Below are 12,727 nucleotides of genomic sequence, written 5' to 3' on the forward strand. Positions count from 1 at the left end.
TAGACACCTTAGCCTTTCGTAGTGCCGGCGCCGCGGGGAGTCCGGCTGCAGTGCCATCGGAGGTGCGCCTGCAGGAACGCGTGATAACGAAGGTAGAGAGATAGCAGGATGGCGATTGCGAGATAACGCGGAGATGTATGTTAATTAATATCCACAACGGCAATGGCATGCTATGGGAATCAAATGGAATGCGGGATGCTATGCTAAACGGTGCATTTGGATGCAGTATCTATAAAAGAAGAATACATTTGAATACAAGTGATAAATAACCCCATCTATCTCTTTTACAAGTCACCATCCTCATCCTCGGCCGTCGTCTTTCCCTGCTTGTTAAGGCGCGACATCTCCACCTGCTCCCCCCGGCCAGCACCGCCGGCCGTCGACATTGCAATCGCCTGTCGTCCCGTATCCGAAGACTCGAGAAACTCGCGCAGTCGCTTCTTGCCCTCCACGAGCGCCTGGTTCGACGCAGCCTCCGTCATCTTCATGATCGGTCCCCATAGATTGAGCTGGTACGTCACGTACCCTGCAACGAGGCACACAAACAGGAGGAAGAAGTAGGCAGGATTACGGAGAACTGCGCAAAGTTAGCCATCATCAACCCACAAGAACGAGGTTCATAGAGCGATACTTACCAGCAACAATCTCGTTCCAGCCAAGCGCCAGAAGAATGCCATAAAAATACAGGGGCACCTGCGTCATGCCGCCAATGGCGCTGCGCTTGGCCTCCACATACACTCCATCCGCAGCCTTCTTGAACCGCACCGTCAGCTCCTGTCGCTTAGACTCGCTGAGAATTGTCATCTCCTCTTCCAAGCTCTTGCCCTCCTCTTCGTCAACTCCGCCGATCGGCGGCAGGTCCTCCTCATCGGCCGCAGTCGCAGAGCTGGGCGTGTGCCCAACCCAGCGATCCAGTGGCGGCGGTGCAGACGTCTCCGCCAGTCGGAAACGTGATAGAAGGGGAATCAGGGTCAATGTTGACTCGCGCGCCCGCGTGTAGATGCCCTCAATGTCATCGGTTGGCCGCCAGATTCGGGGCACACCGGCGTCATCGTAACGGAACTTGTCTTCAAAGTTCTCGCGCAACTTCAGTAGCAGATTACCCTCGACCATTTCTTCGTCAATCTTCGCACGCAAAACACCCCAAGATTTACGGCGCAACCGCCACAGGCCAACATCCACCTCCTCTAGGCTGGCATCGAAGCTACTGGCGCGGTCGGTGAATCTGCGCTCCGCATCCAGCACGGTCTCCACGAACACATTCCATACTCGGTCCCAGAATTTCTTCTCCGTAGGCTTCTCTCCCTCCTCCGGAGCGCCACTCCCAGCCCGTCCGGACCCAAGGGCATTGAACTCGAGACCAACGGACTCGCCCAGGCGGGACTGCACCCAACGCTCGACCCGGCTGGCCAGTCGTCGCATCTCCTCACGACGCAGGCGTGCGCTCACTTCAGCCAGCTCCTTCTCGTACAACGTCAGTTGCTGCTGAGAGTCACTCCAGGCGGCACCCTCCACGGCGGTTTCGTGCGCAACCTCCTTGAACTTCTGTACGGCCTTGGTCACTTCCTCGTTCACAATTTCGGCGAAGTCATAACCGGTACCCTTCTTCTGGCCGGCCTTCACAGCGCCCGACACAGCGTCGCTGAACTCGGTGATACCAGACTTATGGGTCGCATCCAACTGACCCTGGAAAAGAGCCTTCAAGCGGGTATCGATCTTGCTCTCGAGCTCAGTACGTTTGCGCTGGTAAACTCCCTTGTGGTAGCGACTAGCTTCCGTTTCGAAGCTCTTGAAGGCCTTGGACCGCGAGGCCCGCATCGCTGCTCCCAAGCCGCCAAGAATCTCCGGTTCCCCGAGGCGAGCCGCCTGCGACTGCTTATCCTCAAAGGGAACGATCGCCTCATCGAATGCAACCATCACCTCCCGCAGAATTTCATCACAACGGAATTGCGCAAGGAGTTCCTGCTGAGTGGGAAGGTCGAGATCCTTGTTGTTCACAATTTGATCCCAGATTCCCTCCGCATAGTGGGAAAAGCCGTCCGCGGGAATGCGACGGTGGTACTCGGGGAGGAAGACGCCTCCATCGGAAAACTCGCCCTTGCGCGCATCCAAGCTAGGGTCCTTCTGTCCTTCACGGAAACGGAGACTCAGCTTCTTTGTCTCCGCAACAAACTGTTCTGGCTGGTAGCTCTTGTGGGGAAGACCGTAGAATTGAAAGTCGAAGTAATCATGGACTGAGGAATGTTCCAAACCAGCAGGCTTAGAGATCGAGTCCCATAGACGCGACATATCCTCCATCAGCGTCCGCTGCAGGTTCTGGAGAGGCGTGTTGCCGACAAAGTCACGAATGACGAAGAAGAGTAGAGAACGGTGGCTGGTACTATAGGTAACGGGTCAGCAGGAAGCACGAACAACATATAGAACAATGTGCGAAACGTACGCCCGATCTTTCAAAAATAGCTGCATGTTGACTTCAAACACGGTCTTCAGCAAGCCCATGTTGGCACCCTGATACAATCCAACCTGATGCTCCCAGATATTGACAATGAGGACCTCACTCGTCGCAAGCGCAAACAGTGCGCTCTTGCGCTCGAAGTCCTGGTCCTCTCCGCGCTCGCGACCATCGGTACCCTCAACATCCATAACCAAGATGTTGTCGGACATTGATCCATCGCCGCCATTCTTATTTTTGGACATCCAGATACCCTTGGTGGTTTGACGGCGTTCCAACTCGGACATCACGGAGAACTGGGTGCCGAAAAGATGGTTGAGCAGGGTCGACTTTCCCGTCGACTGGGAGCCGAAGACGGATATGAGGTGATAATTGAAGCCGGCTGGTGTGACATCTTCTAGAGTGAGATACTTGGACAGATTCGCACTGGAGTAGCAATCGTTAGCTGATGCGCCGCTCCAAAGCCCCTGAACAGGTGATGCGGATGACGGAGAGTCGCATTCTGGGTAAACCCCCTGAGACTGAACCCAGACGTCATAGACAATGACCGTGGTATTGGAACTCATAGACAAGAGGAAGCACCTACTTGAACTCCTTGTTTTCGTCGATGACCTGCACCCCGTGTTCATATGCTGTCTTGTCGCTGCTGCCGTTGCCAATGGCGGCAAAGTGGCCATTGGTTGCCATGACGGAAGACGTCAGTTGCACTGCTGCCGCAGAGTAGTCTTAAAGCGCAGGTTTCGTGCTGGTGGATGAGTATAGGATATGGGATAGTTGTTCTGTTTTCCGGGGGTGGGATGAGACAACGACGGGGAGCGCCGCTGGAACAACGTCAGATGCGGAGAGCGTGGCGAATGTAAAAAGGTAGGGGCAAGTAGGTGCGGGATGTAAAGGTAAGGGGAGAAGGAGAAGAGTCGAGACGGATGAGGTCAAGAGAGGATCACCATGGGAGACGGGTAATCACAAGACGACAATGGGATCCACACCGAGGTCTGGTGGAAAGCGAGTGTGAGAGAGGAGAGCTGGAAGAAGCCGGGCAGGAAGGAGGGCAGGAGGGCTTCTAGTCCGGGCGGTGGTCACTCTGGCCAGCCTCAGGAGTTGATCCCCCGTTGCAGTTGCCAGCCAGTCTGCTGGTCGCCTGAGCCTCCAGGCCGCGATCGTCTGATCCCGCCTTAAACCGTTTTAGGCTAGTGAGAGTCCGTGATCAGGGCAACCGGATCGGGGGGAAATACTTAGTACGTAGTGTAGATAGATCGGATCGTCTGTCTTGATCTACCCCAGTTATGGAATACAATTAAATATACAAAAGACCTGACAGTGATGACATTCGAGTAAATCATTCATTCATATTCAACGACATACCGAGAAGTGAGAAGAGAGGAGAAGAGATACAAAAAAGTCTACAGACATTTCAATACAAATACAGATACATGGATATGACTCAAGAACTCCGGTGCAATCCACCACCCTGGCGTATCAGTCCCGGATGCTCCCGCTGATGCCCGCGCTGCAAGATGGTGTTTAAACACTATGAACGATTCCCTGTCCAAGTTTTGTTTTCGCTTCGTTTTTTTCCCATAGTACACAGCAGCCAGTTTTCCGGGCCTGCTAGACGAACCTCGCTGGGTTCGCTATTTACTCTTCCAGGACACGAGTGACCAGACCAGTGGCGACAGTGCGACCACCCTCACGGATGTTGAAGCGCTGACCGGCCTCAGCGGCGACGGGGCGGTGGGTCTTGACGATCATCTCGACGTTGTCACCGGGCATGATACGGCGGGACTGGTCTCCGTCGGGGAAGCTGAACTCAGCAGCCTCATCTGTAGCAGCCAAAATTAGAGGATGTTCTTTAGCAGTGGAATAAAATACGACTTCACTTACCGGCAGTGCGGATGAACAGCTGGGGACGGTACTGGACACCGAAACCGGTACGGCGACCACCCTCAGCCTCGGTCAGGACGTACATGGAAACCATGAACTTGCTGTTGGCCTTGGCGCTGCCAGGAGCGGCAATGACCATACCACGGCGGAGATCCTCACGGCGGACACCACGGAGCAGGAGACCGGAGTTGTCACCAGCGCGGGACTCGGAGCAGGACTTCTTGAAGGTCTCAATGTCGGTGACCTTGGTCTTGATGACCTCGTTGGTGGTACCGATGATCTCAACCTCGCTATCACGCTTCAGGAGACCACGCTCGACACGGCCGGAGGCGACGGTACCACGACCGGGGATGGAGAAAACTTCCTCAATGGACATCAAGAAAGGCTTGTCAAGGTCACGCTGGGGAGTGGGGATCCAGGTGTCAACGGCCTCGAGGAGAGCGTCGATACGCTCGGTACCGATGTCGGGGCGGCGGTCCTCAATGGCGCAGAGAGCAGAGCCGAAGACGATGGGGGTCTCCTCACCCTCGAATCCGTAGGTGCTGAGAAGCTCGCGCATTTCCAGCTCAACGAGCTCCAGCATCTCAGGGTCATCGATGGCATCGACCTTGTTGACGAAGACTACGATCTTCTGGACACCGACCTGACGAGCAAGCAGCAAGTGCTCACGAGTCTGGGGCCTGTTGATCGCCAGTGTAAGCATATATACTGAAGGGGAGCTATTCTTTTGGGGGTTTCTGCGTACATCTGACCGTCGGAGGCGGCAACGACAATGATAGCACCGTCCATGTTGGCGGCACCAGTGATCATGTTCTTGATGTAATCGGCGTGACCGGGGCAGTCGACGTGGGAGTAGTGACGAGCCTCGGTGGCGTACTCGATGTGGGCAGAGGAGATGGTGATACCACGCTTACGCTCCTCAGGAGCCTTGTCAATGGCACCATACTCGAGGAACTGAGCGAGACCCTTGGAGGCCTGGTGCTTGGTGATGGCAGCGGTCAAGGTGGTCTAGAGGAAACGTGTGAGAAGTTTTCGGACCATATCGGGGAAAACATCAACGCAGCGAGGGGGGAGGAGGGAATTGTGGTCTAACCTTGCCGTGATCGACGTGACCAATGGTACCTATAGAATGGCAATGAGTAATTGCACTGATGGATCGTGAAGAGATGAAGATGGCAACCTACCGATGTTGACGTGAGGCTTGGTACGCTCGAAAGCGGTTGCCATACCACGGGCAGCCAGCTTGTCGCCGAGGAAGACATGCTGGATGGGGTTGACAGCGCGGGGGCGCAGCAGGGAGGCCCTGCTAGAGCGGAAAAGGAGGTTGGCAGATCTGGCGAGGCTGGACATGATGGCTACCCTGCGATGGAAACACAACCGGACAGGAATGGGAACAGGAAGAAGACGAGCTGAACGGCCGGGAAGTCGAGCAGCGCTTCTTGTTGAGCCCGGAAAAATTTAGGGAGGCGCTGACTCAGCCGTCAGCCAATCACACCTGCAGTATTGCGGAGTCGCCAGGGACGAATAACCTTGAAGGTTGGAGATAGTGTAGTATACCAGGTACAGGCATAGAGACAGCTCAAAGGCTATTTCATTACATGTAGTTTTGAACCTTTTTTTTCTCTCTCTTCCTTCTTTGCTTCTACTCATATTTATTTCTCTTTCTATATAGCGAGGTTATGCACGATGCGTGCTTCCAAGCTTCCGGATTACCGGCAGTATAGCTTCGCTCCATGTGCCCCAGATCCCGACCTGACAGCTAGAGCTGCAATACTAGGTACAGAATATCATACGACACCCGACATGCTAACAATGTCACCATCGTTTAATGGGTATAAGGCACTTCATGTCACAATCGTGATTGGAAAGCTTGCTAAAACAATTTCCAAGCACCGATGATAGAGAGTGGTCCGTTATATGTACAGAACCAATACCACTCAAGGCCGTCAATAGTATACATACTAAACTCCATCAACTCATCATGTTTCCTTTACCTCTCAAACATCCTTCTTCACCACCAGCACCACATGCTTGCCCGGTTCTCCTTCCATGGGTCTGACCGGCAAGGCTTTGGCCTCCCGAACCGTCTCCATAACCCGGTCCATGAGATTCTTGACCTCTTCCACCGTAGGAGATCGCTTGTGCTTCTTTCTCGTCAAAATCAGCTCCACCTTCCGACCCTTCTCCAGAAAGGTTGTGAGTTGCTTCAAGCGATGTGCCAGATCATGAGCATCAATGGCCCAGTTCAGTTCCAGCTGTTTAAGACCATCCTTGACAGGTTTCGCCTTTGCTTTTGCGAATTCCCGCAGCTCAAACTTGTTTACAACCTTGCAAATCGGCACTCCATCCCCACTACCCGGTGACACCTGCTGCAATGTTTGACTTGAACGGTCGATTTGTCGCAACGCATCTCGAAGACTGACAGGGGGGTCAAGGCTGTTGTTTTCATTCACGATTTGGACATATAGCGCTCCGATCTCTTCGTCGAGGATGTATTGTGGCAGGGCACGAGGAGTAGCTCTTGTGCGGAATTTGAGGAGAGGAGTAGTCGGGCTGTAGGATCGAGAGGGAATTTCATTGATGCGGGGAGAGAGTTGGAAGAATTGAGGACGAAAGGCAGGTTGAGGAGTGAGGAGGATTTGGCGAAGGGCCCGAGTGGGAGGGACGAGACGGCGCATGTGCTTCATTTCCAAAAGTGACAGCGGCGCTGACACCGACAGACAACAAAATAGGAGAGGAATTCGAAGGGATTATTGGACAAGAGCAGAGATCGAGATCGGGACGGAAGAACTGGGGATTAAATTCCCAGGGTGGCTATCATAGGCTGCAGAGGAGCATGTGGTGAGGTCAATGTCCGGGAATAATAATGAGGCCGGGCTGAGTCTGGCTGCATGCGGCGACCGCCCACCAGCCACGGGGGGGACACCAACGCCACAAATCGAGCCAGTTACAGCCAGTTACAGCCAGTTGTAGCCAGCAAGTGGAAGCGGAGCCCCCCATTCGTTTCAAAAAAAGACCCTGAGAGGCCAAGAATAATTAAGAACAAGTACTAACTGGCCTTCATTTGCCTCTCCGTGTCTCCTCCTCCTCCACCTCACCCTCACCCTCATTCTTTCTTTCTTCCTTTCTCCCTCTCTTCCACTCTCCCTCTCTCTCCCCTCCTCCCCATCCTCCCTTCCATTCGTTGGTTGGTCTTTTGCTTCCCACTACTATCTTTGTGGCCTGCACCGGAGGCGCCCGGACGATCCTATGCTTTCTCTTCGTTCTTACCGTTAATCGTCTTTCTTTCCCTTTATACCAACTCGGTCGGAACACCGAGAGCGTTGTCTACCGGACATAACGCTACAGCCTTTACCGAATACTTGGCTTTGTCCGCATGTCGACTGTTGTTGACAGTCGACATACTCCACGTACATCGTCCTTTTCAGCGTCAGGTTCTAGACCTAGCAGGCGTTCGGTGTCGCACGCTTCCGAACCCGCGATCCCCTTAGTCGCCTTGGACAAATCGATCGGCAAATCTCGTCGCAGTTTGTCCCACATGATGATGTCTCAAAGCCAGCGCTCTCGCTACCTGAAGACAGGTGCTATCGTCAGTGCAGTGCTTCTTCTGTTGCTGTGGCTGTCGCCGTCCAAGCCCACAGTGAGCAACATTGGATCCCGTAAGTGACCACCCCCTATAACGGGGAAATACGATCTGGACTGACGGTCAATTTCCAGAGCCACCGTTGAATGGTGTCGCTCCCCTGACGGACAAGTGCACGAAACCTCATGACCCCTCCAAGCCTCTGATCCAGTATGCGCTTATGATCGACGCGGGCAGTCAGGGCTCTCGCATCCACGTCTACCGCTTCAACAACTGCGGCCCTACCCCCGAACTTGAGAACGAGGTTTTTGAGCAAACCGAGAAGAGACAGGGTGGCTCCGGACTGAGCGCCTACAAGGAAGATGCCGAGGGAGCGGCCAAGAGTCTGGACCCTCTGATGCAGGTGGCTCTCAAGTCCGTGCCCGCCGACTACCAGTCCTGCTCCCCCATTGCCGTGAAGGCCACCGCTGGGCTGCGTATGCTTGGCCCCGAGATGAGCCAGAGGATTTTGGAGGCCGTGCGTACTCGCCTCGAAACCGTCTACCCCTTCCCGGTTGTCTCCCGTGAGATGGGTGGTGTGCAGATCATGGATGGCAGTGACGAGGGTGTCTATGCCTGGATCACAACCAACTACCTTCTCGGTAAGATTGGCGGTCCGGACGAGACCCCTACTGCTGCCATCTTTGATCTGGGCGGTGGTTCCACTCAGATTGTTTTCCAGCCCACGTTTCCCCAGAGCCCCTCGGGCGGTATGCCCGAACACCTGGCGGACGGTGACCACAAGTACTCGCTGCAATTCGGCGGTCGTCACTTTGACCTCTACCAGCACTCTCACTTGGGTTACGGATTGATGGCTGCTCGGGATGCTGTGCACAAGGCGATTGTCGATGCCAAGCTGGCTGCCAGCCCCGTTGATATGTCCTGGTTGAAGCAGCCCATCTCCAACCCCTGCATTGGACCTGGTATGGAACGCGATGTCGAGTTGACCTTTGACAACGACCACCCGCTCGCCGGTAAGGTGACGGTGAAGATGGTTGGCCCGAAGCAAGGCGCTTCTGCGGCAGCTCAGTGCCGTGGCTTGACTGAGAAGATCCTGAACAAGGATGCTGACTGTAAGCTGGCGCCCTGCTCCTTCAACGGCGTTCACCAGCCGTCTCTGGAGAAGACTTTCGCCCGCGAGGATGTGTACATCTTCTCTTACTTCTACGACCGCACCAAGCCCCTGGGCATGCCCGACTCCTTCACCTTGGATGAGCTGCACCAGCTCACGTCGACGGTCTGCGCGGGCGAGCCCGCATGGGGCATCTTCGAGGGTGTTGAGGATGCGCTGCCCCAGCTGCGCGATCGCCCCGAGTGGTGCCTGGACTTGAACTTCATGCTGGGTCTGTTGCACACGGGATACGAGATGCCCTTGTCGCGTGAGGTGAAGATTGCGAAGAAGATCAAGAACAACGAACTTGGCTGGTGTTTGGGTGCTAGGTAAGATACCCTTTCTTATACTACTTTGAATGATACTAACGAGTGACAGTTTGCCCCTGCTGAGCCAGGAATCCGGCTGGACCTGCCGGGTGAAGGAGGTTTCTTAGACGAACAGACGTTAGGTGATGCAGCGACGACGGTTTAATCCCCCTTGCGCATGTGCGCTTGGACGTATACATGTCTAATATCATGCAAATACACTAGATCATTGATTTATTTTTCCGTTCCATGTGTATTCTTAGACCTGGCTGGTGTTTAGGGGTATGATTATTATGTTATGCTTGATCTATGAATCCAGAGACTGCAGGCCGAAAACACTTTTGTAGACCCACTCCTTCTAATATGCCAAAATGCGAATAACCCAGACGAACTCTATAGTAGCGACCAACTTTTATAAACCAACAAGTAACCCAAAGCGCCAACCCATGCAATCAGCAGACTTTTCTTATATCTCTTCGATCGTCGGCTTCTCCTTCTCCGCCGAAGACTCTGCATTGCCCATCAAAGTATCCAGCACATTCGAGTCCTTGCCAGACTTCGGCCTCTCAGGCAGAACATGTTGATTGTCCTGACCACCCTGCGACTGGAGATTATCCTCCTCGTCATCATCACCGGGCCGCTTCTCTTCCAGCACACCTAGTCCCAGATTCTGCACCCAATTAGCATCCCAACCACCAAACATAGGGATTATATCACAAACATACCATCTCAATATACCGCTTTCCCTCCATATCCTCGTCCTCGTCATCATCCTCATCCCCATCTATCTCCAATCGCACATCCTTCGCCCTCCCCGCCGCAATCTCCTGCTCGAGCTTCTCATTCGCGGTTTTCATCTGCGGCAGGAAAGCAGATAGTCGGGACAGTAGGTCAGGGTTTTTGTTAATGCGGCCGATACGCGGTTTAGGTATGGCAGGAATGCGCGGCATGTCGTCGGAAGTAGTAGTGGTCGCCTTTTGGTTTACTTGTTCTTCATCCTCATCATCGTCGCTGTCGCTGTCACTATCGCTAGAGCCAGACGAGGAGGTGTAGTCATCATCATCTTCGTCATCATCTTCATCTTCCTCACGGCCAGTGGTGGAGGTAGCGGTGTGTTGGAGATGGTCGTCGTCAGCGGGGGAATGTTCGCGCCGATCAAGATCGCGAGCGGTAGAAGCGGTAGTGGTCGTGGTGATGGAGGAGGGATCGACTCCCTGGCGCTTCGTAGTGGAGGGCATATTATTTGCTTTCAATAATGACACAAAAAAATGGTTGGAAAGAAAAGTAACAGCAGTGGTGGTGATTGAAACAGGATCGACTGAAATCTGCGGGCAAATTGGCGCCGCAGTGGGGAAACCCAACCGCGGGATTGGCGGGGTCAGAGCCATTTCTCTCCTTAACTAGTGGCTGGCCCTACTTCACTACGTAGTACTCTGACTAGTGTAAGCAGCCTTAATGCTGCTAACTATGGAATACTACTAGTTAGTAGCTGACGCCATGACACCAATCGATCTGGCCAGTTATCCGTCCGGCGTGTCTTCTGCCTACATATGTGAGCGGCAGGCACACACTGGGTGGCTGTGCTGGGGGCAGTTGTTGTTGGTTACTTATTGTCTGGAGAGTACTTAGTGAATGAATGGATTCTTTTCTCACACCGTCTCTCTCACTCTCTCCTTATTGCTGCTACTGCTGATGCTGATGCTCTGGTGGAGTCAATGCGTGATTGATAAAGTCGCTCATGTCCCCTCTCTCCTCCCCTCCTTCTCCTGAGACAGATCACTATTGTATTGTCCCCTGATTTCATCTCTACTTTTGATACAAGTTGTATCTGGAAATCCCCGGTATAGCTTCATTCGCCATCCATTAGGGTATGTCAGATCTCTTTGTGCTCCCATTGTCTCGTTGTCCTTCTGACTGTACGAACAAACCCCTTGTCTTACGTCCTCTTTCTCTCCATCCTCCTTCTTCTCCTTTATGGCCATTAATGGCACCAATGCATTGCCTACCTGCTCATAGACAATAGGATTCCCTTCACTGGGAACTACTATATATCCCATACGCAAACCGTATTGAGCCAGATGTCCACCCACATCCTCACGCAGGACAGATAAGCCGACACATCACACTCAAATTATACACACATACACACTCTCCAACCATCTTGCTCTCAACCCTACCTACCACACATCACAAAAATGAGCACCATCCCCAGTGTCCACATCAACGACAAAAGCCCCATAGAGGACCGCGACACCTCCTCCACCTCCCCAACAACCCGCAAATCCCTGCACCAGAACATCTTCGGCAAACTACGTCCCCTCCCCTTCCAATACCACTGGACAGTCTGGTACGACCGCCACACCGACGCCCCAGCAGCAACAGCAGCAGCATCAGGCGCAACCACAACCGCAACAGCTGACTACGACTCGCGTCTCTACGTCCTACACGAGGATGTCGCCGACATCGCCACCTTCTACCGCGTCTACAACAACTACCCCTGGGACAAGATCCGTCTGCGCGACACCGTCCACATCTTCCGCAAAGGCGTGAGACCCGTCTGGGAAGATCCCGAGAATCGCAACGGGGGGTGCTGGCGCTTCCGGGTTCCGAAGAGTAAAGCCCAGGCGTTCTTTCATGAGATTGCCATATTGTGTATGGCGAATGAGTTTCAGGCTGTTTTAGAGAAGGGTTAGCTTTTCCCCCCTGCCCCCATTCTTCTTTCTGCTGTGCTGCTGCTGCTGTTGTTGTTGTTTTTTATGATATGGATCTACTAGTAGAAGTAAACTGGTGAGTATGAGAGACATATACTAACCGGAGAAATGAGAAATATAATAGAACACGACCACGTCCTCGGCGTCTCCACCTCCGTCCGCTTCAACTCGCATCTCATCTCCGTATGGAACAAGCTCGGCTCTAATGAACGGTCCATCAAGGCTCTCGAACAGACTATCATCGATCGATTATCTCCTGAATTAAGACCCACGGGGACAGGTTCCACAGCTTACTTTTATAAGCGGCATGATGAGAATGAGGGGTTTCAGGAGGCTGTGGAGAGGAGTAAGACATGATTGATTCTTTCTTTCTTTCTTTCTTTCTTTCTTTCTTTCTTTCTTTCTTTCTTTCTTTCTTTCTTTCTTTCTTTCTTTCTTTCTTTCTTTCTTTTCAAGGGAAGTTTAAGTAGTTGGTATCCTGAGTAGGTGGTAGAGAGAAGTTGGGATCTCCGGTCATATGACATGGGGAAAGGGGATGGAGCATGTATGTATGTGCATATTAGATTTCGGTCTATGAAACTATAGAGATGTTTTCGAGTGTGGTATTGTTTTATGTTCTGGTTGTGAGTGGAGGAGTAGGAA

General features: G+C 53.1%; 6 protein-coding genes across 6 annotated transcripts; 2 read left to right on the forward strand and 4 right to left on the reverse strand.

Annotated features, from left to right (window-relative positions):
• Nucleotides 1-147: 147 nt before the first annotated feature.
• On the reverse strand, nucleotides 148-3,524 carry sey1 (dynamin-like GTPase SEY1). Its single transcript, XM_025707863.1, has 4 exons — nucleotides 3,039-3,524; nucleotides 2,441-2,878; nucleotides 636-2,380; nucleotides 148-577 (listed from the first exon to the last, which is right to left on the reverse strand). Exons 1-4 carry the CDS (start codon nucleotides 3,137-3,139, stop codon nucleotides 285-287), a joined length of 2,577 nt encoding a protein of 858 aa, XP_025557456.1. The 5' UTR covers nucleotides 3,140-3,524; the 3' UTR covers nucleotides 148-284.
• A 422-nt stretch (nucleotides 3,525-3,946) lies between these two features.
• On the reverse strand, nucleotides 3,947-5,742 carry BO88DRAFT_398834 (translation elongation factor Tu). Its single transcript, XM_025705340.1, has 5 exons — nucleotides 5,518-5,742; nucleotides 5,427-5,455; nucleotides 5,079-5,341; nucleotides 4,334-5,013; nucleotides 3,947-4,272 (listed from the first exon to the last, which is right to left on the reverse strand). Exons 1-5 carry the CDS (start codon nucleotides 5,681-5,683, stop codon nucleotides 4,088-4,090), a joined length of 1,323 nt encoding a protein of 440 aa, XP_025557457.1. The 5' UTR covers nucleotides 5,684-5,742; the 3' UTR covers nucleotides 3,947-4,087.
• A 215-nt stretch (nucleotides 5,743-5,957) lies between these two features.
• Nucleotides 5,958-7,174, reverse strand: BO88DRAFT_409069 (putative translation initiation factor IF3). Its single transcript, XM_025707864.1, has one exon. The coding sequence runs from the start codon at nucleotides 7,018-7,020 to the stop codon at nucleotides 6,331-6,333; it is 690 nt and encodes a 229-aa protein (XP_025557458.1). The 5' UTR covers nucleotides 7,021-7,174; the 3' UTR covers nucleotides 5,958-6,330.
• Nucleotides 7,175-7,515: 341 nt separating this feature from the next.
• BO88DRAFT_409070 (guanosine diphosphatase) lies at nucleotides 7,516-9,706 on the forward strand. The gene is made up of 3 exons (XM_025707865.1): nucleotides 7,516-7,992; nucleotides 8,051-9,395; nucleotides 9,445-9,706. The coding sequence occupies exons 1-3, from the start codon at nucleotides 7,710-7,712 to the stop codon at nucleotides 9,500-9,502; spliced, it is 1,686 nt and encodes a 561-aa protein (XP_025557459.1). The 5' UTR covers nucleotides 7,516-7,709; the 3' UTR covers nucleotides 9,503-9,706.
• Nucleotides 9,614-10,740, reverse strand: BO88DRAFT_409071 (NOPCHAP1/New4 family protein). The gene is made up of 2 exons (XM_025707866.1): nucleotides 10,100-10,740; nucleotides 9,614-10,044 (listed from the first exon to the last, which is right to left on the reverse strand). Exons 1-2 carry the CDS (start codon nucleotides 10,610-10,612, stop codon nucleotides 9,841-9,843), a joined length of 717 nt encoding a protein of 238 aa, XP_025557460.1. The 5' UTR covers nucleotides 10,613-10,740; the 3' UTR covers nucleotides 9,614-9,840.
• An 829-nt stretch (nucleotides 10,741-11,569) lies between these two features.
• On the forward strand, nucleotides 11,570-12,442 carry BO88DRAFT_352868 (eukaryotic translation initiation factor 4E; the record flags this gene model as incomplete). The annotated part of the gene is made up of 2 exons (XM_025703611.1): nucleotides 11,570-12,062; nucleotides 12,210-12,442. The coding sequence occupies 2 exons, from the start codon at nucleotides 11,570-11,572 to the stop codon at nucleotides 12,440-12,442; spliced, it is 726 nt and encodes a 241-aa protein (XP_025557461.1).
• Between the last annotated feature and the right edge of the window lie 285 nt (nucleotides 12,443-12,727).

The sequence above is a fragment of the Aspergillus vadensis genome, assembly GCF_003184925.1.
Source record: "Aspergillus vadensis CBS 113365 unplaced genomic scaffold BO88scaffold_38, whole genome shotgun sequence".
In the NCBI taxonomy this organism is placed as follows: Eukaryota; Fungi; Ascomycota; class Eurotiomycetes; order Eurotiales; family Aspergillaceae; genus Aspergillus; species Aspergillus vadensis.